This window comes from Protopterus annectens, chromosome 6.part0, assembly GCF_019279795.1.
Source record: "Protopterus annectens isolate FY-2018-M chromosome 6.part0, PAN1.0, whole genome shotgun sequence".
Classification (NCBI taxonomy): Eukaryota; Metazoa; Chordata; order Ceratodontiformes; family Protopteridae; genus Protopterus; species Protopterus annectens.
In genome coordinates, this window is record NC_056737.1 from 526,082,436 (window position 1) to 526,108,084 (window position 25,649).

General features: G+C 38.0%; 1 protein-coding gene across 1 annotated transcript in view; it reads left to right on the forward strand.

The window, feature by feature from the left end:
• Window positions 1–25,649, forward strand: part of LOC122804411 (putative N-acetylated-alpha-linked acidic dipeptidase) — a 2,922,358-nt gene that overhangs the window by 1,045,407 nt on the left and 1,851,302 nt on the right. Inside the window, exon 6 of the mRNA XM_044074242.1 lies at window positions 17,049–17,144. Within this exon, the coding sequence (XP_043930177.1) occupies window positions 17,049–17,144 (96 nt within the window). The remainder of the gene's footprint in view (window positions 1–17,048; window positions 17,145–25,649) is intronic.

Consider the following 25,649-nt stretch of genomic DNA (forward strand, 5'->3'; position numbering starts at 1 on the left):
TCAATATCTAGAGCCATTTCCTTTGGATTGCCATTATTTTTGTTCCTCAAATCTGAAATTACACATGAAGTTTGCTGTAGCCCAGTTGAAGCACGGTGCCTTTGCACTGAACATATGCTACCAGCTTTCTGACCTCTTGGTCAGTCATTCCAAACCATTCCTCTGTTGAACTAACTGTTAGTGCCATAGTCCAATATAATCAGAATGGCCTTTTCTTTTGCTCATATCCTTTTCCATACGTTTGAGTACTGTATCCATTATCCATTTTTAGCTTGCTTACTCTTTCAAATTGTCCAGTCCCTTAGCTCATCTTCTTTTTCAAAGCCCCTTGATCATCAGTCCATCTCCATGGCTGCTGTCATGAATTTGATTGTCTTAATGCAGCAGGAGCACAGCTGATGCATGATGTCATCAAGGCAGCCATCAGAGGGTTTTGTCTTTAGTTCTGAAATTCCTTTGTATACTCCCAGAAGGTTCCAAGAGATGGACATGCACTAGGGAAGTGCAATGCCTTGTCATCTACTTCCACAAGTGATTCTACCCCCCACAGCACCACTCATTTTGCTTCTGCCCATCTCTGGGCCACACCACAAATTGCAGTTTGAATTTATAGCCCAGCCCATAGCCCTGGGAGACATGAAGAGGCTGTGCTGCATCATCTTTTGCCTCTCTTCCTGTCTCTTTCCCTTCCTCTATCTCTCTTTCATCAGCCAGCACCTACATGGCTAATTGAACTTGAGCCATGGAGCTGGCTTCCATTTCATGTTTGGCTCTGCTTTCTAGCTCATCTTGATCTATTCTCATAACACTTCATGCTATCATTTTGCGATGTATTCTTGTCCAATGATCACATGATGAAATGGCCATTTTTTGATTAACAGTACTTTCATCTGGACCTCCCTGACCTTCCTCTATTTTGAGGATTGCATCAAGAACTTTTTTCTTTTTGGTGCACATTAATTTTCTAAATCACCCATGGTTCTAAAACTATAATCTTTTCCCGGTCCTGCTTTACCCTGGAGCCAAATTCTCCTGGCCTCCTTCAGACAGAATCTGTCCCCCCCATGGGTATAATGCAACTATTTCTAAATTACTCCTTTTTTCTCCTTCCATTTCATGACATTCTCTCTATATGTATCTTTGAGGCAGATACACAGTCTTGATCCACAAATATCCACATTTTCCATCATCTAACCAACAGGTTGCTTAATTCTACCAAACCAATATTCTCTTTAGGTGTGGTGCCAGCTGCAGGGCCCCATGTATGCCTCCAGTCCCACCATTATTCAGCCAATGTTGTCATAAATGATGAACATAATTTGATGCACTACCATGCTGACTGAGTAATACGATTATCACTACTATAGTGAATAAATAAAAATAAATAAATAAATAGATCCACCATTCCCCAACCCAGAAATTACTTTCAAAGTCATGTATGACTGGGGGGGGGGGGTTGTTTATTCATTGTCATCATCAGTTCTCTTATTCCCACCTTTAACATGGGGCTTGGGTGTCTCCTCAATAGCTACCATGGTGGCATTAGTTTATATGACAAAGTCACCTACAGCCATTTTTTAAACTGTGTTTTAATTACATAGGCATCAGCTGCTACTCACATGCACATGTTGACCTTTGACTTTCTCCATAAGAAGGCAGTAGCATATTCCACATTTGCTTGTCTTAGTTTAATTGAAATAAAATGTTTCCATATTTTTAAAATTTTGCAGAAGTTCAGTGATATTTGCAATGCATAACTTTCAAATGTATCTAATTTGGAAGTACACACCTATGGCCAGGCTTGAGTTACCCTATATCATGAATTTTAGAGCTAGCCACTTGACTATGTATAAAGTGGCTACCTACTTGAGTGAGTAAAAACACACTGCAGGCCAAGTAACCTAAATCACAGAACTGCTGTTTCATTTTGAGAAGAAAACAGCAACAGGCAAAATAAATAGCGCAGTTTTTGTCTGAATCCTCTTAGTAATGTATGAAGACAAATACTTCAGTATTCATCGTTTTATGTAGCTGCTGATAATGTATCCTGTGTGACACTTTATAATACAACAAACTTAAAGCTTGTTCTCATTTGTATTTCTCATAAAGGTTATATTTCGATATTTTTCTAAAACTGAATCTTTGATTTCTGTCAAAACCTTATACAAGTTATGCATTCCCTTTAAAAATGTACACTGTCTGATATCTTCCCAGGATTTTCCTTTCTGACACCATGAAATGAGTCATAAACAATGCCTTGGGTTATTCTCTTTTTGTAGATGGCATTTGATGTACTGTCTGCCCCTTGCTGCTGTTAGTCTTACATTTTAGCTTTACCAAACTTCTCCTCCCTTTCTCCTGGTAAGACAAACTTGTTAACTAGAGCCCATTTTTTTATTTTGTAATTGCTCATTCAGAGCTTGTTATGTGATTTCTAGCATCCTTTAGTTTCTTGATTACCAATCAGAACTGTTAAGTGTTATGATTCATTGTACATGTTCAGAGATTCTATTTACAGAACCCCATTTTTACTGCCCAAGATACAGATTTCTCTCAAGATCTAAAGATCGGTTAGACATCCTTACAGTTTGTCCTTAGTTCCTTTGATGCATAAGTAATTGCCTTAACTGTCCTAATTCTGTTTAATTCTATACCACACTGGGTTTTATTGGACTTTAAGTGTCACAGCCTGGAATTATAGCAGAATAAAACATCCTATATTTTGAATTCTGCAGTTCTTGTCAGAAAAAATACATGCCCCAGTTCCCCAACCTGCACTCACATGCAGTAAAGTTGTATATGTTTTGTTTTTCTGTAATGACCAGTTAAGCACATTCTGTAGCTGATCCAAGTAACAGAATGTTTTCTTTTTCCACTTCAGTCTTCATAATTCTGAGTCCACATGCATATATGTGGAACTTTATGGTATTTCCCATGGACAGTCAGATGACACTGACTCCCACTCTTCCTACCATGTGGAACTTTATTTTATATCACATGGACAGTCTGAGAGCAGTGGTTCCCACTCTTCCTACCATGTGGAACTTTATGGTATGTCACACGGACCGTCTGAGGGCAGTGGCTCCCACTCTTCCTAGAGAAGAAAGCTATTTTTGAACCATATTGTTTCTACTCTTCCTCAGGTATCTAAAAGTCATTTAAAAGTGTGTATGATTCTGCAGTTACTTTGCCTACTATTGCTACACTGTTGAGAAGATATACTTGGTTACTTGACCAAAAGTTTGCTTTAGATAAGGAAGTATTGTTTGGATCTTCAGCAGCCCAGGTTCTCAAACAATATTGATACTTCCTGTACCCCAGTACAAATCTTTAGACTGCCTCCTTACATACAAAAAAATGCCAAATAAACAAAACCAGTCCTTTTCTGGCAAACAAAATGCAAAAATAGTATGGCCAGATGGTAGCGATAATACAAAACAGTGGTCTTTTCAAAAAAGGGACAGGCCAACAGTAGAGAATGACCATGCCAGCATTCCTTACCCACTTTACTTTCCTTCCAGCCAATATCTCTACAAATTTGTCTCTAAAATGGGCCCTCAACATTATCCTTTAGCAAAGTATTGCTTTGGACTCCTGGGTGTTAAACTGGTGCAGGGCTGGTATAGATGGCTCTATATACAGAAATCTCCTTTCAGGGAATACTGTCCCACTCTCCAAACCAAACATACTTTTTTCCCTCAGGTTCTTCAGTCTTTATACATGCAAAAAGCTATAGAACCAGTGCCTTTAAGTCAAAGGGGGCAAAGGCTTCTATTCCAGAATGTTCTTGGTACCAAAGAAAGAGGATTTTTAGAGACCAATACTAGACTTTTCATTTTTAAATCTTAATATGAAAGTTCCAAAGCTCAAAATGTTGACCTTACAGATCCTATTACTTCTCATTCCTCACATGCGTTACTTGGTAACTCTAGATCTAAAATATGCTTACTAATATATTTCCATAGCAATAAGCTTCAGGACATTTCAAAGATTCTCTGTTTCTGGGCTACATTATCAGTTCTCTTCATTACCCTCTGGTTTATCTACAGCTCCAAGAGTATTCATAAAATGTTTAGCCCAGTCAAAGCTTATTGCAGACTGAAAGACATTTATCTTTTCTTACTTAGATGACTTGCTTATCTTTGTATAGTCTTTATCCATCTGCCAATGAGTTATGTCTCTCTTGCCTATCTGGACTTCCAGATAAATACTGAAAAATCCTTCTTGACTCCATCACAAAAGACTGTGTTTCAGGAATTCCTTATAGATTCTTCTCTTCAAAAGGCCTTTTTGACAGAATACAAGATGGATCTTTATCTAGAATTTTCCCTGAAATTCTCTAATCAGTCTCAGACTTCTGCAAGAAAATGATTCCTGGCTTCTGTGATTAGCATATCTCTTGACAGATTGCACATCTACGGTGGTTTCTAAAAACACTTAAACCCAGTATTTGTATTCTGTGGAGTATCAAACTCTAGTTTTGGGGCTTTATTAAAAGGAAACTGCCTTCGTGGAGACAAGTGCAAATGAACCTAGCTCTCCCTTTCTTTTCTCAGAGCCCACTCTAATCTGATGCCACAGATGCATTGGATGTTGTTTGGAGAGCAGTTTCCAGAGGGGTAAAAGTGCAAGGCCTATGGAGTTCTTCAGACAAGACCAAAGCACTTCAGCTTAAAATAGACGCTGCTTGTGATCCATGCTTTGAAGTTTCTCCATCACCTTTGGTCCCTAGGACCTCTTCATGTGATTGCAAACAATATCACAGTCATATGGTATATAAACAAGTAGGGAACTACAAAGTCCCATCCCTGTATACAGGCTTGCAATGAGAGTTTGGGAGTTAGCTCATCATCATTCTTTAAACCTCCAAGCATCTTACATTCTGTTAGAGCAAAACACAGCAGCAGACAAGCTGAGCAGGACCAGGATAGTCCTTTCTGAATGGAAATTGGATGAAGGGGTCTTCCGGGAATTGACTCAGTTGTGGGGAACACTTAAAATCTGTTTCCCTTGAAAGGAATGTTCCTTTATGTATTTCCACATGTTCCACTAACATCCGGGATAATTCTGAAATTTCAAAAGGATACCCAAAAGTAATTGCGGTGACTCCCTTGTGACCAAGGCAATATTGAATCTTTGTTTTCATGGAATTGCCCAAAGGCAATTCCACAAGCTTCCTCATAGAGTGGATCTACTCTCACACGAAATGGGGACATTGAAACACCTCAGTATCTCTCTACTTTAACTGACTGCCTGGATGATTCATTTTTAATACCTTCAGGTGTTTATTTCATGAGGATGTGCAACATGTGAAGCCAAAAACTCGCTTATCTCCATGCATCCTATTTTTTTATGTATAATTGCTCTAGGTTCCTTCAATATCCTTTTACATTTAAATTATTCTTTGAGAACCAGTATTTGTAGGACTGATCTTTGAAACGATATGAGTATTACCGTAAATACACAGAGAACTATGATCAATATTGTTATGCATGTAGATAAGCAGTTCTGAATAGTTTCATTAGAATTTTATTAGTTCTGAATAGTTTCATTAGAATTTTATTTTCCATGTCCTGTTCTAAACAATTTACTGTAGATTAAAGTTTCACACGTTGCAGACAATATCGCAGTCCCTTGTTCACTAACTGTAGGTCACCTTTTGTAATTATTTTCATATTTGAGGTCTGCAACACAGCAAGTATACACAGTTCTGATTATTTAACTTGAGTAGTTTGCTGATAATTATTTGTAAATAATATCTACCTGTCAGTGATTTTTCAGTTACCACTATTTGTACAGCACAACCACAGATGTCATTTACTATGTCATTTGAGTGCATACTACTCTGGACAAATACCAACCAGCACCTTTTATCCGGCACATTATAGTAACCAACCTTTGCCTTTAGGATGAGTCCACTTTTCTATAACAATATCAATGTGAACATTTTCTTGTAAATGTACTAAGAGAAAAACCAAACATGCTGTGGCAGTGCTCTTTGTAAGTGTGTTGTCATCCACTACAATGGAGTCCGCCCTTTTCATTGGACCACAAGAAGGGTAGTCATTTTATCCACAACAAAATTAAACACTTGTCTAATTTTATTGAATTTCACCCACTGCTCATTTTTGAGACAGCAACTTCCCACATTGAAGGACATAAAAGTGAAGTTTGACTGAAAGCACAGCTACAACAGTTAGCTTTGTAAAAAGAAATGCATAACTTTATAACATTAATAACTTGTATAAAATAGTGTTGGGTACAAAGTAAATTCTCAAATAAATGATCTTTCTCCAAGATTGGTGTTCTTGCAGTCATTTTTTTTGTGTGGGTGTGCATGTTGGGGATGCAGTTCAAAAAGGGTGTGTACTAAGCTTTGCATATTCTTTAAGACCCAGTACGTTTCTATAAAATTTTTTTGATTTGTAAGGTAACCTCATACTAATAATTTTTTTTTCAGCCTAACTTTGCCATTTGGATTTCTTGGTCATGCATATTGTTATTTTATATATATATATATATACACTTAACGTATTTATTTTTTTACTGCAATTCAGTTTAGCACCCCTTGTTACAGTGTTCTGTACCCCACTACACTGAGTTGCATATACCTCATGATTATTCTTCTGCATTTATTTCAATACTAGGAAGGTAATCTTTCTGATGAATTTATACCAGTACATCCAAATCAGTGTAATATAATTATAATTATTCTTAATAGTAGGACTCATACTTGGCAGTTTCAGTACATGAAGTCACCTGTGTGTCTCAGTGGACTGCACTTAGTACATGTAAGGTTGACAGCTCTTGTCATAGGCCCTTTCCTTTAAAAGCTAATATAGTTGGCAGGTTTATTTCAATTGTGCTTTTCTCTGGTAGATGAAATCTTATCTGAAATAGTATGACTTTCAGTGCTATGTCAAAAAGATGCAAATGTCAGTGCTATGTCAAAAAGATGCAAATGCATTGCATCCTGTTTACTAGTTATTTGTTTTCCACATCTTCAACTTGCATACTGTATGATTCAAAAAAATTCACATAGTTATATCATTACTCAGTCAATATCAGAAGACTGAAGCTGGGTATTATTAAAAAATATGACCCAGATGTATTACCCTTATGTTATCAGCATTTGCTTCTGAGATTCTCTTTAAGTATCAGAAAAAAAATGTTTGTGTCACTGCATTACTAAAGTTCACTCAATATCCTTTGAGTTTTCATGTGGAAATGTAAGACTTCATATGCAAAACCATGGAAACACTTATTATGGAATTTATCAATCAGGACATAGAGAACCTCCAAATACTGGAACCATCTAAGTTTGGATTCATCAAGCATGTTGTGCTTATTCAGCCTGGTAGATTTTTTTGAAAAGGTCATGAAAGCAATGTGTGAAGGCAAAATGGTACACCCTGTATTCTACATCTGGCCAAATCTTTTGACACAATTCCCCACTCCAGCGTAGTAGAAAAGCTATATAAACTGGGAATAAACCCCCTATGTCATCTACTGGATTGCCATCTGGATAGAATGCAGATAATCAAAATGAGGAAAGTTACCCCCATAGAGAGACCAGTCACCAGTGCAGTCTCCAAGGGTTTTGTACTGGGACCTCTCCTGTTTGGTATCTACTTTTCTGAAGTAAAAGGCAATACCAAAGGGCTCTGGATGACTATGTTTGCAGATGACTGTAAGCCAGGAGCACTCATTAAATCCCAAATGACTTTGCCATCCTGTAGGAAGGTTTATCTCAAATAAATAGTGGTGTCAGAATCATGTTCTGAAACTAAATGCCAAAAAATGCATTATTGTAAACTTTTGGGAAGTCACCTACCACAGGGAACTACCACATTAACATTACTTTCCTAAGGGTTGACCCAGTTGTTCTAGATTTGGGAACTTATGTGGACAGTAACCAAACTTTTGGGCAACATGTGTCAGTTGTTTTAAGAAAGTACTTCTATATTGCACAGCTTATAAACAAAGGGATTGTGTCTAGATATACGTATGTCATGTCCCCCTTTACTCAGCTCTCTTTAGGCCAGTCATTGATTATAATGCCACCTTTGGCATGTATCTGTTTAGACACATGCAACAAATGAAATGACCCACACAAATACCTTACAAAAAGGATACAAAGCCTTAACAGCATGTCCTACATGGACTGAATCAAAGCACTGTCAATATAATCACTATTTTACAGACTGCTAAGAGGTGACCCTGTTTCTGGCATACGAGACATTCTCAGACCTATTGATATATTTACTATACATCAGCAAGTCAAATGGCATCAGAAATGCAAAATAGTCTAGGGATCTAAACCATTTCTACAGTATCAGTAGAACAGTTTGGAGGGACAGGTATAATTCACAGAGGATACTACTACTAGGGAACAGACCTCCCATCCACATAAAATAAAAGTTATCCCTGTCCATTTTCAGACACAAGTTAAATCTATGGGTGAGAAATAGAAAATTCACCCCAGGACGACCTTTGTAGTACTAATGGACAGAGGCAGCTCCTAAATGCTTTGTCCCATGCATAGTTCACCTCAAATTTTCTCTGGTATGATCCAAGTTATTGTCAGTACGGGTAATATATAACTGACCATGGGATGGGTAAGGTGAATCTATAACCAAATGAGATCAGTTATTTTAAGCACAAAAAGGAAAACTGACTTAACTTATGGACTTATGTCTAATAACAGTAAAGGAATATGTTAGGAACCACTCACTGCACTCTGAGTCTAACAACAGTACACAAAGATGAAATAATATGTCTAATAACAGCATGTGAAGAAGCTAGGGGCTATTTTTTGCACTGCTAATAACAGTATGTAATGTTATTGCATGCATCTAATAACACAGTGCTGGAAATGGATAGATAAAACCTGCACATTACATTTTGTGTCTAACAGCAGAGTGTCATGGTGAGAAAGCTAATAATGACACAAGAAGAGAATAGGATCCGCTCGTTATATTTTAAGTCTAACAACAGGACGTGAAGAGATGACAGGGCACATCTAATAAAAGAACTAGAAGAGGATAGGACCTGCTGATTATATTCTAAGTCTAGCAACAGCAAATAAAAATAAGACATGCTTTGCTACAGTTTCAAAGAAAAAACATGCTTGTTTTTTTTTTTTTGTTTTAATAACTTAAACCCTAAGGGCTGTAGATCTCTGTGTATATGATTTGTGTTTCTTTTTAACTAAAATCAGAGGAAAGAGGGTTTAGAGCAGGGTACAGAAACAGGACCAGACTGGCACCTGCATTATAGGAATCCTAGGTACTTGCTCTGGGTATTGGTTGAGCCAGCTATGCCTTTGCATTGCTGGGTCTACCAGATTTTAAAAACCATGGATTATAGCAAGTGCTTTTGTCCCTATATCCTGAGACTCATCATAATAAAACCAGCCATAAAAATCGTCATTTAAAACCTAGTTCCCCACACTCATGTGACTTATTCCACCGATCTCCTCAAATGCCCACCCCCCAATTAATTACAATAAATGCTTCCTTAATTGAAAGCTTCACTTTTATAAATAATTCATTCTCATAGGAACACATTAAAATTCCTTAAATTTTTCTTACAGATTGTTATTCTACACTGCAACCCAAACCTGTCCTATTTCAGTGTACCCACCATTAAAAATACAAACAATAAAATGTAAACAATATAAAACATTAATTAAATAGTAAAATATATATCTAAACATCTGCAAAGGTGACACATATTACAAGATTTTCAAAACACTACTTATCAGTAGTGCTTCGTTCAAACCATTTTTGTATGTGGCATTTGTTCTAATTTACCACTGTAATTCTTTGAATTTCTAACATTACTTTCCATTGACTACACCTCACATCCCTTTCCATTAATTCAATGCAAAAGATGATAATTCATGATCATTATTCTTCTCAATGTGCTTAAATAGACCATTATATTCATGTTTCCTTTGCACATCATATACATGTTCATATATTCTCTCTCTAAGGTGTCTTTCTGTTTTTCCTATGCAGAAACAAGGACATTTTTTTAGATTGGGCTACGTAAGCAACCCTGTTTCTACCACAGTTACTATATGCAGCACTTTTTTGATAATCTATACCCACGTATTTTTATCCTGCCCCCCTCCTTTATATATGTACGCAGCCTACAATTTCCACATCTACAGTATATGTACCTTATTTTCCTCTGTGGTCTTGATTCTAACTGAAATTGTTCATCATTAACTTTAAATATTTGCCAGTTCCTGACAATAATTTCTGTTATTATCTGCATGTCCATGTTGTATGTCACACCATTGCCCTTCCAAACTTATTTCATTCAACCATCTTCTTGTTTTAATCAACTCCTATGTTATACCTTCTCCCCAGTAAAGGTGTTTACAACACTTCCTTCCTTTTCTTATACACTTTTTCAAAGATACTTATTAGAAATCCTTCCTGTTATCCCCACCTGAACAACATATCTCTTGACTTCTCAGTTTCCTTTCTAAACATGTCAAACTGTGAAGTAATTCAAGCTAGTCTTACTAGTCGCCCCTTCATCAATGCTTTCTTCTAAAACTTTGGATGACAACTATTAAAATGCAGAGGCATATTAGACTTAAGTGGGTTTCCTATAGCTGTTTGATATAAATGTTTTGCCCCCTTCATCTTTCTTAATTTCTACATCTAAATATACATTTTAGTGCTTGAATATCCCTTAGTAAATCTAAGGAATTTAGTTGTGCTGTTAAAATACTTAAAAAACCTCATTTACTCTGTCTTCATTATCAACACAAACGATACATATATCATCTTAAAAATGCCCATATAGTTTCCATGCATCCTGATACCCAGATTTAAACAAACACAAATCTTCCTTATATGCCTTAGTAATGTTGTCAAAGGCTGGGGCACATGCTGCCCCCATTGCTGCCACTATTTTTTGTTGAAACATAGTCCCGTCAAAGAATACGAAAATTATGTGACAAAATGATGTCCTTCCATTTTACTGTTGCAGCATTCTTTTCAATGGGGATCCCCTGCCAAGGATGGCTTGATTTTTGGCCAGTATACTAAAGCCTTTAGGTCACTTTACTGTACATCACATGTATGCTCCTTGCATAGCATAGGGCATAAAGGTGACGTCTGGACGTACCATCCTCAGAACTTCTTCGCTGCCAGTCCGAACACCATCTCTTGATTGTCGGTTCACCAAGTCATTTCAGAGAAGTGCCCCTTTGGGGTTTTTATCTTTTCCTTTTGTTTTTTGTGGGGTTTCATGTCATCCAAGAAGGGTAAATGCCAGAGTGGGAGATGGGCACTGCTCATGACAGTCTTTATGGGGAATCTGTTTTGTCTAGCCACTTCCCATGACCATATGTTCTGTTCAGTTTGTCAGGCCTTTGTTCTTATGACCCTCCACAGTCAGCTATCTTCTTTGGCCTTGTATTTGTAGAACCAACATCTTAAGCTTTTAGATAAAGACCCAATGGAAGTAACTTCCTGCTCCAAGGGTCAGTCATTTGTGAAGAAGGCATCCAAGAAATCTAGGCCAGATTGTTCTGCTGTTCAGTCTCCATTGAACATCTCTCCCAAGGTAAGTGAAAGCCTGAAGGGTCACTCAGCTCCACCACTGGATTCTTCTGCAAAGACCATTTTAGAGGCTGGTGTAGATCCAACCTTAAGCACATCCTTGGAATTCTTGGATATTCATGCTGATCCATGCTGATTATTTCCAAGGGTCCTAGGGGTGTTCTTCAAATTTTGGTCAGGAAACAAGTCCCGACTACTATTACTGAATACCATCCAGGGTCTGAGACTTCTAAGTTCTATAAGGTGGATGTCCCCTTGAAGAAAAAGCAGACTAAACATATTTATTCAGCTCCTCAGTATCTATAGAGTGAATCGCAGCATTTCACTCAGGGGTTATTTAATCCTTTGATGGCTTTGAAACCTCCTCAGGGAATTTCCATTCCAGCTCTCCCTTAGTTATCTACTCCCCTTAAAAGACCCAGGAACAGGATTCCTCTGAGGAAGAGGAGGGGGATTCAGATGGGGAATATCTTGCTTAGCGGAAATTTCTTTTCGGGACACAATCTCCTGGATGATGGAATTTTTTAAAATGGGATTATTCCCAGGTTTCTGAGGTACAGGGGAGGTATTTTGAGCTCCTGCAAATTGATTCTCCTAGACCTTCTGCTATTTCTCCTGTTTTGGCTGCTTTGTTGGATGCCTTTTCTATGGCCTCTAAGGCTGCTGATTCCCAGCTACCTGCCCCCACAAGAAACCCAATAGGTTTTATAGGGGGCTGAGGACTGTAAATTTCTATACAGGTGTCCTTCAGCTGACCCTTCTGTGGTGTCTGTGCCGTCTGACAAACCATCTCAGTTGCTGCCTTCTGCTAAGTTACTTCCTTCTGATAAGCATAGCGGAATTATGCAAAGGCTAGGTAAGAAGGTTTATATTTCGGGTACCATAGATTTTAGGGCTGTCAGTTAGTTATCAGACCCATATGTCCAGGTCATTTTGACACTTCTTTCCCAGGCTTACCAGGTAATTTCTGATGTTTCTGACTCTGAAGGGAAGACTTCTGCTCTTTCTCTGTTAGGAACTTCTTCCCAGGTGGCTCACCATTCTATTAAGTGTAGTTATGATGCAGCAGATACTTCCTATAGGACTGCTGCACTTGGTTCTGTTATGAGGAGATATTCCTGGCTTCAGCTTCAACCTTTGCTTGATGACATTAAGGCTAAGTTGATGGATGTTCCTCTGGACAACAAACACTTGTTTGCTGAAGCTGCTGCTGATCTAAGTCTCTCCAGGATAATGGCAAGCCTTGTAGGAATTTGAATATATTTTTGTTTCTCCTGTGCTTAAATTTCAGAAAAATTATCCCAGTAAGCCAGCATTTGTTTGCAGGCAGTTTCACCCTCCCCCCAAGGGTAAGAAGGGTGGGAAGTGGGGTCCTCCTGCTAAAGTTACCCAGACTTCTATGCCCCAGAATTCTCCTTTTTCTGCCAAATCAGGTGTTGTCTGACAATCCTGTTCTTCTCAGCCACATTCCTCTTTCTCTTCAGCTGTCACTTTCTCTTCCTGTTTGGTTAAAGATTATTCAGGACTCCAGGGTTCTGTCCTTTATCTGCCAAGGTTACCTCATGGTCTGGAAGTCTCTTTGCCCTTTTATGGAAATTCCTCAGCCCCCCTCAGGAGCAGTTGTCCTTCTTATGAGGTGGTTTCCAGATCTCTTGACTCAGGGAACTGTTCAGGAAGTTCCAGTTTCTCAGAGGGGGTGGGAGTTTTACTCCAGAATGTTTTAGTACCCAGGAAACAGGGCACTTGGAGACCTATTCTGGACCTCTGGAGTTCTCTCATCTAAACACCTTTCTTTAGGTTCCCTCTTTCAATATGTTGTCCCTTCTGACCTTTTTCCCTCTTCTCCTTCTCAGGCTTATATGGTGTATCTGGACCTCAAGGATGCTTATCTTCACATCCGGATCCATCTATATTTCAGGAAGTTTTTACTTTTCTGTTAGTTCCTGGCATTTTCAGTTCTCTGCTTTGCCATTTGGCCTTTCTACTGCCCCAAAGGTATTCACCAAATGCCTTTCTCCTGTGACTGCTTTTTGCAGGCTAAGGGGGATCCAAGTCTTTCCCTACTTGGACAATCTCTTGTTCTAGGCATCCTCTCCAGAGACCTTTTGCAAAATCTTCATTTTGCCATTTCCCTTCTCCGGAACCTGGGATTTACTATAAATTTCAAAAAAGTCCTTTCTGACTCCTTCTCAGGATCATGTCTTTTTGGGGTACAGGATCTAGACTGCTCCTGTACTGGCATCCCTGCCAACTCCCAAGGCCCGAACTCTCATTTCCTTTTTTCAATCCCTTCTTCCTCTGGCTTCAGTAACAGCAAGGGAATTTCTGAGGGCTCTGGGGTTCATGGCTTCCACCATTCCTGTGCTCCCTTTTGAAAAATTCCACATGAGAAAACTTCAGTGGTTTCTTAAGTCAGTTTGGCTTCAGCATTCTCATCCCCTCAAATTTTTAGTTCCTCTTCTTCCTTGTCTCAAGCAGGAACTTCATTAGTGGATTCAGCAGTTGACTCTCAATCCAGGGCTCCCTCTTTATCCACCTCTTCCCCCTCAGGAGCTGTTCATAGACACTTCAAATGTGGGATGGGAAGCAGTATTCAGTCCCCTAAAGGTGCAGGGGGTCTGGTTTCCTCTTCAACTGAAAGAGCACATCAGCATCAAAGAGACAAGGGCTATTCTGCTGGCTCCTCAGGCCTTTCATCCTTTCACCCTTTCTTCTCTACAGGACCTTTCCAAGTGTTTACAGACAATAGTGATGTGGTATGTCAACAAACAGGGGAGACCAATCTTATTTTCTTTGCCAGTTAGCTGTCCTAGTTTGGGAATTAGCTATCCAGTATCAAGTGACACTTCAGGCAGTCTACATTCCCTCAGGTCAAAACATTATGGTAGATTCTCTTAGCAGGTCCATAACTCACTCTCATGAATGAATGCTTCACAGGGATGTGTTTCTGGATATTGTCCACCAGTAGGGTACTTCTTAAATAGATCATTTTTTCCTTCTCTCTGAACTTACAACTTCCTCTATTTTGTACCAGAGTTCCAAGTCCTCTGGTTTGGAAGGTGGACACCCTCTCTTTTTCTTGGAAGGGGATGTTTATTTATGCCTTTCCTCCCCTTCTCATTCCAAAAGTCCTGTTCAAAATACAACAGGGTGCAACTACTATCTTATTGACTCCCATTTGGCTTAGAGAGCATTGGCTCCCTCTTCTGCATTTAGACAAGAGCAATCATCACAAGTTACCTCACAGGGTGGACCTACTCGCACAAGACGAGAGCTCTCTCATCCATTCCCATCTGTCCACTCTTTTACTGGCACTGTGGGTGACAGGATTTTGATTTCACATTGACACACTTTTTCTGAGGATGTGCTAGGATGTATCCAGTTTTTTTGCCGATGTGCTAGGATGTGCCAGAAAACCCACTACTAGGAAATCCTACTTATCCAAATGGAAGAGGGTTTTTGTTTGGTGTCTTCTCATAACCTGGATCCACTTTCTGTGGATATTTCTTTGGTTCTTTCTTATATGTGTAAGCTGCTCAATGCTGGGTTGGCCTATTCTTCTGTTAAGACCCACCTAGCATCTATTTCTGCTTGTATGGCTTTATCACCTCTTTTAGCTTCTAAATTTGAAGCTGAACAATTACCTAAAGGCATCCTTCATATTAGGCCTCCCAGTAAGCCTTCTCCTCCTGCCTGGGATCTTAATTTTGTTTCAGAAAAATTGACTCAGGCTATTTTTGGGCCTGCAGTTTCAGCTTCCTTTCAGCATTGCTCTTGGAAGACTGTACTTTTGTTAGCCCTTACTTCTGCCAGATGGGTGTCTGAATTTCAAGCTCTTTTGGCTTGTCCTCCTTTTTTGGTGTTTCATAAGGACAAGTGTGTCCCTTCATACTAATCCTTCTTTTAAGCCCAAGGTGGTAAATGAGATGTCCCTTAATCAGTCTATTCATTTTCCCACTTTCCCCCTTCTTCACAATCTGCCAGTGAGAAGGTGCTTCACATGTTGGATGTACATAGAGTGCTCAGACTCTATTTGGATAAGGCTAAGTCTTTGCATAAATCTGATCAGCTCTTTGTTTCATTTCATTCTAGATCCTTAGGACTGGCTGTGTCCAAGCAAAGTATTCTTCTTGGATTTCTAAAGCCATTTCTTTTTGTTATTTCTTTCATGGTAATAGCCTTCCTTTTTCTGCCAATGCTCATTGTACTAGAGCTGTGACATCTTCTGGTGCTTTTTTTAAGGCTTTGGATGCTAACTGTATTCTTGAGGCAGCTACCTGGACTTCTGTGCATACTTTTACCAAGCACAAGTTGGATGGAATTTCCAGAGCTAGAGCTAGTTTTGCTAGGGCCATCCTTCATGGACTCCTACAGAGCTCACCTGGTCCTCCTTCCTGTCTTCTTTGTGAGCTTTGGCACTCTCCCTGTTGTAATTAATAGTGCAACAGTGACATGGAAGGACATAGTACAGTTGTATAAAATCTCACCATAATGGTAGATGTCCTTCTCATCACTGTTGCAGTGCTCACTGCCTCCATCTGCCCCCTGGTCCATTTCTCTTCTGGATGTGCTGATTACTTCTATATTTCTTGGACTGGTGTTCCTACTGGGACTCTCATTTCTGAGGAGGGTATGTCTGGATGTCACCTTTATGCTCTATGCTATACTAGGAGCATATGTGTGATGTACTGCATACCTTAAAGCAACCTAAAGGCATTGGTGCACTGGACAGACATCAGGCCCTTGGCAGGGGATCCCTATTGTAATGAATACTGCATCAGTGAAGAGAAGGATATCTACAGTTATGGTAAGATTTTACACAACTGTTTATTCCTAATCTACAGCCCTCCACTAAAGGCATCTCACCTGTCCTAATTTTTAGGAATGTACCCAATTCTTGCTCAAAGTTTTGCTCTGTGCCTCTTAAAATTGGAAGTCTCTTGTAAAAAGATGGTGCATTACAGTTAATAAATACTCATAATCATTACAGATGGACTTCATTTACTTCAGAAAGTATATGTTAATACACAGTCTCTTTAACTTTCTAAGTTAATTCCATAAGACCAAGACCTGCTAAGCAAAAATATTCTAAATGTTCTGTATTAGCTTTATATGCTGTGTATTATTGTTTTTACAATGAAGGTTCGAGATTTAACATAGGAGTATACTCTGTCTCATTTGTTCTAATTGTTTTGTTGTGTCATATCCGTCATTGAAATACATTTCTTCAGACTTGAGTTTTCACAAATTTGTTACTATAATTATTTGCTTCTACTATGCCGTTGTTGCATTTCTCATTGGATTGCCATCATAACTGGGCTCTGCTTCACTATACTAACCATGTGATTAAACTGGATGGATGGATAGACAGATGTGTAGATAAACTAAAACAAAAGCTTTATATGATTTGCATTTTATTACTCATTGATTTTATAAACACTTTCATTTTCCTTTTACTTTCAGCAAACTCGACGGACCTACAGTAAACAGCAGTTGGCAGGGCAAATTAAATATTACCTATAGGATTGGACCTGGCTTTGTACATCCTTATACTAACAGGTATGGTGAGAGATCAGTGTGTTTAACTGTTTTTTTTTCATAATGTAAAGTTACTGGTTTAGAAAAATAAATGTCCAAGTATTTATATACTCTGATAGTGCAGACTACTGTTAATTTTTTTCCAGCCACTGCCTGATGACCATGAAGTTCTCCATAATCAATTGGTCCCTCCCTACCCAGTTGGTAAGAACTTATCATGGCAATCATTACTCAGTCCTCTAGGAATTCTTGTGCCTAGCCCTATAATTTCCCTTTGTTCAAGCCTGCTCTACCCAAAGGGTGGTGTGCATTGGGCTTAAAACTGACATTCATACCTCAACATCCTTGTAAGCAGCATTTCCATGCAATGATCAGACTCCACTGGAAGATTCTACCATGGAACATGTATCCCCCCCCCCAGGAGAGATGAGTATGCTTCAGCCTTATCATTTCTTTCCTGCTTCCCCATGCCATCTCCAACAGTCTTTGGAGTCACTAGTCAAACTCTTGTCACCTGGGACACAGTCAGAACTTTATTCCTCTGCACCATTTGTCTGTAATACTACTATAAAGTGTTGTGATATGTTCATTAAGTATTACGTCTTATGATATGGCATTTTTTGCCATGTCATCTAGCTTGACAAAGTCCTACTAACAATTCTTTTGCCTGCTTTTTATGGCTTTGTACACTATATTAGCCCTTAATGGTATAGTGCTGACCTCACTGGTACCTTCACATTCTCACTGGAATAAAACAGTGTGCTGTTTTCACCTAGGCATAGTGAGCACCTGTGCACCTGAGCCTTGTTCACCTTATAGGAACAAGTTGCAAGGTTTGATTCTCACATTGGGTAATTAGCTGGGCTTGGAATGGCCCAAAGGGCAGTTAACCTAGTACTAACTAAGGCTGGGAGGTTGGCAAAGTGATTAAGGTGTTCAAATATCTATGAGGGGGAGTTCCTGGGGCAAAAAGCCTCCATTCCCACCTACACTCTCATGATAGGAGACCTGGCCAATAACAGTTCAGTCTTATTTCTCTCTTTAGGTTCTTCAGTTATCAAGGTCATTACTCAGATCCATATTATATCTATCACTGGCAAGGCTACCATAGCTGCCACAAATAGCTATACTGTGAAAATCTATAGCTTTGAAAATATACACATTAAGTAAAGTTACATGGTTAAAATTAAAGTAGCATTAAAACAAAATTACCTTTCTTTGCTCAAAGGACCTAAGCATTTCTTATGACCATGTATCTCATTCATAGTTATATTATGCACCCAATGGTATGTGGGTATAAAAAGGATGTTATTAGACATTCACTATTCTAACTGATTCTTAATGGCTATTATGGTAGATAATCAAAGACATTTAGGCAATAGTAGTATAATACATTTCCAGGAGAAAATTAAATGTTATACACTTTCCTGATAACAGGTTAAAGTCAATGTTTTTTAGACATATCACAGCTGCAGATAATTGATGGGTTCTATATAAAGTTTCTGCCTGGGCCATGAATCTTGCACTTTTTATACTGAGAATGACTTGCATAATTCAACAAATCAGCTTGAGAATGCACCTGAGTTTTGATAGTTCTTGCAAAGGAAAGTTAATATAAGAGGCTAGCACTGGCTATATCAGTTTACATTACAATATACTAGGGGCCTTTTTTATTAAAAGATAAACATTCAGTAGTTCAGCACATGCTTTGAATTAAGCAGAGCTGGTTCTTTCTTAGCAATGCTGATGAGCTCAAATAAGGATGAAACATGCCTATAACTTGTGCAGCCTGGCTTGTTAGCCTGAATGCATTATTAAAATCAAGACATGTACATCATTTTGCATTCGTGAGTGAGTGTGCTTAAACATTATTATTTTTAAGGCAAAATTTGCATATTTTCCAAGATGTCTTAAGAAAGAGAGGTTTAGAATTTACAGATCTAAATGTTTCGGTATATTTAAGGGTCTTCCTTTTACTGAGTTTGTATGCATCTTTTATGGATGTTTGCCATTTTGTTTCTACCTTCTATATATATAATTTCTTGCACAATTCACTTTTCATTTCAAAGAACTTAGTGCAGAAAGTAACACAATTTTCCTATATATAAACATACATGTGAGAGGTATATCGTGTGTATTACATTGTTTTATTTGTTGAAAGCCTAGATGTAAGACTCAATTTTAGATCTTAAACATAGGTATAAAGTGAATAAACTGATATGTTGTAGATAAAATATTATAATTAGTACCTGATTATTCCAGCAGGTTAGATTTACTGTTATTCAAAATGGTGCTGATTTATATGCTTTAATATAAATTGACTGTGATGTGATTGACATTAATTCAGCCTAAATATCTGCTACCTAAAAGGCTCAGTCTTGCAAGACTGGATATATATTGTGCATAAGGATTTCCTCCTCCATTATATAAATTATTTCTACATCCGTCATTTTGTAACATTGCAAGAAAATGGATATAGCAGGATTGGTATTTGGTAGTGCAAAGCTTTAGTTTTCATTGTTGTGGATATTTTGTAATGTGTTTTCTTAACTTGACCACAAAAAATAAGAAAGATGAATGCTCTACTATTATTAGATACATGTACTTCTTGTTTTCTGTGTTTTAGTTTTTGTGATATTCTCTGATGTGTCATTTGGACAATAATAAATACATGGTTATCTCTGTCCTGCTTATTCAGTGTGCTGCTTCCATATATATAGAAACCTGCTTTTTTTCTGCTATAATATCTTGACAATACACTGAATTATGAGAGCTGGTGCAAAATGTCAGTTGTCAGACTGCTGGCATGTTGTAATTTTAGTGAAAATCTACAATAACTGCATACATTTCTATGAAGATGTCTCCTCCACTATCTGTTATCAGTAACAACATAGAGAAGTATGTACTTACATACATTTTTATGCACGTATAGCAAACACTAGATGTTTTAAAATATGAGTCATTTGAAACACCTTACACATTGTGCATCAAAAATGTTTGTTTATGCCATTCCCTTTGTCTGTCCCTTTTTGCAGTAGCAATCAGATATTTATTTCATTTTTTTACATGCTGCATTACTGGTATAGTAAGTACATTTTCAGAGTAAAAATCTCTTCCTAAGTTTTGTATTAGTAGTACTAGCTAACTGATTTCTAAGTATGGATTGCTACAAGATAATAAAATGCCTGTGGGAGTAGACAGTAGGAAATTATTCAAGAGTTCATAGGCTGCACCCCGCTCTGCATCTGTGTAAGCTGACAGATAACTTACCCTTCAGTGACATTCTGCTTGGCTAGTGCATTTGGAGGCAAACAATGTTTTAGTAGTGGTTGTTTAGGAAGTTATTTGTTTTGTTGATATGAAGAAAAAGAGGCTGCATTGGAATGGATTCTTCAATGAGAGACTAGGTAAATGTTCCCTCTCAAAAGTCAGTAGGACGACTGAAAAATGTAAGAGCATGCCAAGGCAAACAGGGTAGATCAAGCAACACCGCTCAAGTGCACCTCATTATGAGGAATTATCCTCATTTTAAGTCTTAAAAAGTATGTTCCTCAAATGAGCTCATTCAAAGGGTCTTTCACACATTTAATGTTAAGAATTTTTAACTGATAATAATTATAAATGTTGCTTAATCATATTAATTCACCAAAAGAACTTTTTATGAACATAACGTAACACAGTTTAACCATCCTGTGAGCTTCCAAGATGAAGTTGATAGTAAGTTGTTTATAAGTAGTCCACATTTTACCCATTTGTTTTACATAATAAGAGATAGTGTTTCACATTTTGGAGAAGATAAGTTGAGAGCTATGGATCAAGCTGATCATGCCCTTAATTTTCTTAGTAAGGAAATGCTGAGGTCTCTCAAGCTGATTCTTGTTTTTAGAGAAGTACGTACAAAAAGGGGCATTATACTCTGAAAATGGCCTGATAACGGAGGAGAAGAGGGGAATAATGGCTTCCTTAGATTTAGAGGATATAGCTATGGTAATTAATATCTGGCTACAGAAAGTAGTAACTTGTCGGTCAAAGGATAGTTCATTGCTAATGCCCATGTCTCAAATGACCAAGTCAATTTTTAAGAGAGTGTTACCTATGTGATAGGAGCATGGGTGCCCAGATTTGTCAAAAGATGCAGTGCTGCATTTACTGGCATTTAATTTGAGGCCATTGTCTAATCACAACCTGTTAATGCATATTAATCCTTCATGGATAATCTGGTGGTCAGCCTGGGTGTTAATGGCAGCTTCCAATTATAACCATCAGCAAACTTTAACAGTCACAGTCTCTTGGTGTCAGCCTTGATGTCAGAAAAGATGATGCCAAAGTGGAGTAGTCCCAGTATAGATCCTTAGAGTGCACTGCTGGTAACTACTGTTTTCATTGAAAATTTGCCTCCAACACTAATAGACTGAGTTCTGTCAATCAACCACTTTGTCATTCAGAGGATAGCATAGCAGTCTACATTTAGTTGGATTTAACTTATCAATGATGCCAGAATGCAGAATGGTATCAAAGGCTTTGACTATTTCCAGGTAAACTCTGTTACTGATCTTCCCATATCCAACACCTCAACAGCTTATTTAAAAACTCCAACAAATTTAGGAGACATGAGCTACCTTTACCAAACCTAAAGTAGTTTGGGTCCAGGATTTGAAGGCTGCTTTTACCTTTGCCTTTGTTATTGAGTTCCATAATGATGTGATTCAATGCCTTTTGTATAAATCTGGCGAGGTTTATGGGTCTATAGTTTCCCAGATCAGTAGTAGGTCTCCCTTTTTAGAGTGGGATGATTATAGCAGTTCTCCCCTCTGGAATGAATCCATTGGTGAAGCTTAAACTGAGTAGACTTAATAATGAATAAGTCAAACAGTGTTTGGTTCTGGCAAGAACACAGCCTGGCACATTAGTCTGGTGCATAGAGCTTGTAATCTTAGACTTGGAGAGAACTCTTAACAGCTGCTAGAAATGATCATGTATAGCAGCATAGGCATGCTAATGTTCTGTGGATAGTTAGGTGAAGATAAGGGAGCAATTTTTGAGCCGAATTTGTCCACTAGTATGTTGACTGTCCTAAGATGATGAGTATATGGTGTCATTTTGTATTAACTCAGAGCATTGTTGGATATTACTTCCAAGGTCCCTGACATAGCTGAAATAGACTTTGTGGTTATTCTTAGTGACAGTGGCAATTCTCAAACTGCATTTCATTATGGAAGATATGATTTTGTTTCTATTTTTTGTTGATCTTTCTCAGTTTTTCTCTTGAAGACAGGGTGTTCATTTTATTTTGTTAGGCTATGAGTTTCTTCCTGTTTTTATATAGTTTGTTAGTACAGTACTGGGGTTTTCTCAAAACATGACTTTGTTCTTAAAATTGGATTTGTATTTATGCCTGGAGGTGGGAATAGAACTTATCTATGAATATAGCTGCATGTGATTAAGGACATCCAAGTGAGGAGGTGATTTGAATTTCATCCTGTCATCAGTCAGTTGGAATAGATTTGCCTTGAAGTCGTCTCTGAAGATGGCAGGATTACAAGGTAACCCAGATCTTGCACTTATGGTGTTACTGCACTGTTGTTAGATTTGGCCAGTGATTTGTGTGCATAGGGTGAGTAGCTTGGTGAGAACCATGTGCAATATTTTGAGCCTTTCACTGAGGTTTGGACTAATTAGTCTAAGAAGATGGCATAATGAAGTCCAGGGATCTTGGTACATACCTATTTGAATAGTGCAAAACAATTAAGACAATACAAATGATGCAGCAATTTTTGTTTAACAACCCATAATTCATACAAAAATCAAAACTATCATTACATACAACCGGCCTATATCACTTCTATGAAAACACAATTACTTGAACACCTATTCATTGACCCCAATACAGCAAATGATACTTTCATTGAACCTATACATCAGCAGAACTTTTCCCAGGGCAAAGAGTTAGCTGTCCAACATGCTGAGCAATACACACACCCCACAGTATATCAACCCACCATAATGGGGGGGCTATGCCCCCAACCCCCAATGCGGGGACTGTGCCCCCACACCCTCTACTTAAATGTACCAATTCAGAGATCACAGTACAGTGGAGAAAAGAGCAATTTCTGGATGCTGGATAGCTATCTGTTGGCCCTGGGAAAAACATTCACCGATGTGAACATTTGATAAGTAGCTGCTTGTTGTATTGAGGTCAATAAATAGGTGTTCAAGTACTTATGTTTTCATGGAAGTGGTATACACCCGCATACAGCATATTGTTTTTCTTGGTGAGGGGAGGTGACATGCTTGCAGGACAGCTACATTTCCTTTTTGGCATTCTTATGTCTTCCCTGTCATCTAGAATAATATCTGCCCTGACATTACTCAGTACAACATTTATTGTGCATCCGTTTTGGTGACACCAGCTCACTTGTGTTGTTGCTTTCTATTACTCAGTACAGGTCTGACCTACCTGAATGGGTGATATTGTTGTAATGCAGCATATTCCTTCAGAGTCAAGAGTGACAGATCCTGGCCAAATGGGTCCCTATCCAGAGTAATAAACCAGAGCCCCACCAGCCATACCAGTATCTTGTTACATGGCTGTCTCTCCCCAATTGCTCTCATAAAACACTACTCAAACCTGTCAGAGTCCTTATTCTTTACTTTTACAGTTATCACAGATATTTTCATTTCATTTAAGAGTTGTATTTCAAATTTTATGGTAAAACACTGACAGTCATTTCCTAAACAAAACAAAACATTCTCACATTGAAAAACAGGCTTAGCATAAGAAACAGAAAACTTCTCTTCCCTTGAAGCTCACATTTATTGAAAATCAAGATGCATGCTGGAATTCATAATGAAATAGCAGATAGAGAAGCACTAATTAGTGGCTATGTGAAGGATGCATGAATTTGAAAGATAAAGGTGTAATGAATTTGCTAATAACTTGTGACAGCTCAGAAGCCCAGGAGTATTGTCTAGTGAAGTAACTTGGTCAGAGGCAAATGAAGGCTGTTGGAATCAAACCCCCTACTATAGGAAGCAGCACTTTAACAGCTCATAGCCTTATTCATCTGTAGGAAATGCTAGACAAAATGTTGTAGCTCTAACACAATACATTTTACACCTGTGTGCCTGCATAAGTTAAGCTAAATTAAAATGCATTCATAGATAAAGTATTAATTTTAAACTCACAGACTTCATGCTGTCTGCTATTTTCACAACTAAATAACAAACTTACTGCCATCACAACAAGATTCATATGATGATGCTCATGTTTACTACAATCAGTTTTCTTCCTTTATACCATAACTACTCTTGTTAATAGGTAGTTACTGGGCTTGCAGTCCAGGGGAACCAAGAAACTGAAATCACACTGGCTGGAATCCACAGATACAATCCAAAAGTTTTACTCCAAATAATACAAATAGGTAAGCGCTTTTGTCTGGTGGACATCACCAAACTTCTTCAGACAAACTAATACACAAATGCAACCATTTTTATATATGTCACACCCTACCTAAAATCAATTAGTACCAATTAGTACCAACCAATAAGACATGAAGAATGAAAATTGTGAAAATATCGACTAATAAATAATTTATAGTAAAAATACATATAAATATGCTCTGGGACAAACATTTAATCCAGTCCTACATAGCCCTAAAAATATATAAGCACAGATAAAAATATAAACATATAAAAGTATGAGAAGAATTGTTATAAAAAATATAAAAACACATGTCAAAATACCTGTTCTGTCTTCTATGTTATTAAACCCAATCCTGGAATATGGGAAAAATCTCATCTATCATAAACTTTTAATTTTAATTTGCTGGAGATGGACACATAATTTAAGCCTGGTGTTGAGTAAGCATTTAAGAAATACCTGCCACTAGGTTTCTTTTCTTCAAGGAACAACTTACAGCGTCCCCCTCTATCCCCACTTTTCACCTGTTGTAACACCACAAATTTGAAAAAATGGTCAGGGACAATTTTAACATGCCTGCATAGGGCATTTTATTCATACCCATGCTCATAGATCCGTTGTGCCAATTTATGTTGTGTTTTGCCTATATAAAAGGCTCGACACTTGGTGCACATGGCAGCATACACAACTGTATGGGTATAACAACTAAATTTTCCTTTTATATTAATCCTCTTATCACGTATGGTAATACTTGATGTTGGTAGGATGATATTACATTGATGACACATACCGGAAGGTTTCATTTTTCCTTCTATGCCCCCATGTATTGGTTGTTCCAAGAGGCCTTTAATATTTCTACTTTTCCTGAAAACAAAGTTGGGATGCCTACCAAAAACATCAACCAATGCTGGTTCACTCAACAAAATATGCCAGTTCATATTGATACTATCCTGTAAAATATAACTTTCACTATACATTATACTGTTGTCAATTACTTCATTATCATGAGGCACAGAATCAATATTATCCCCTACGCTACTATACTCGACCAGGGACCTAACACTACGAGTTGTAAGGGCCAGGAGTACCCCCCACACTATTCAAAA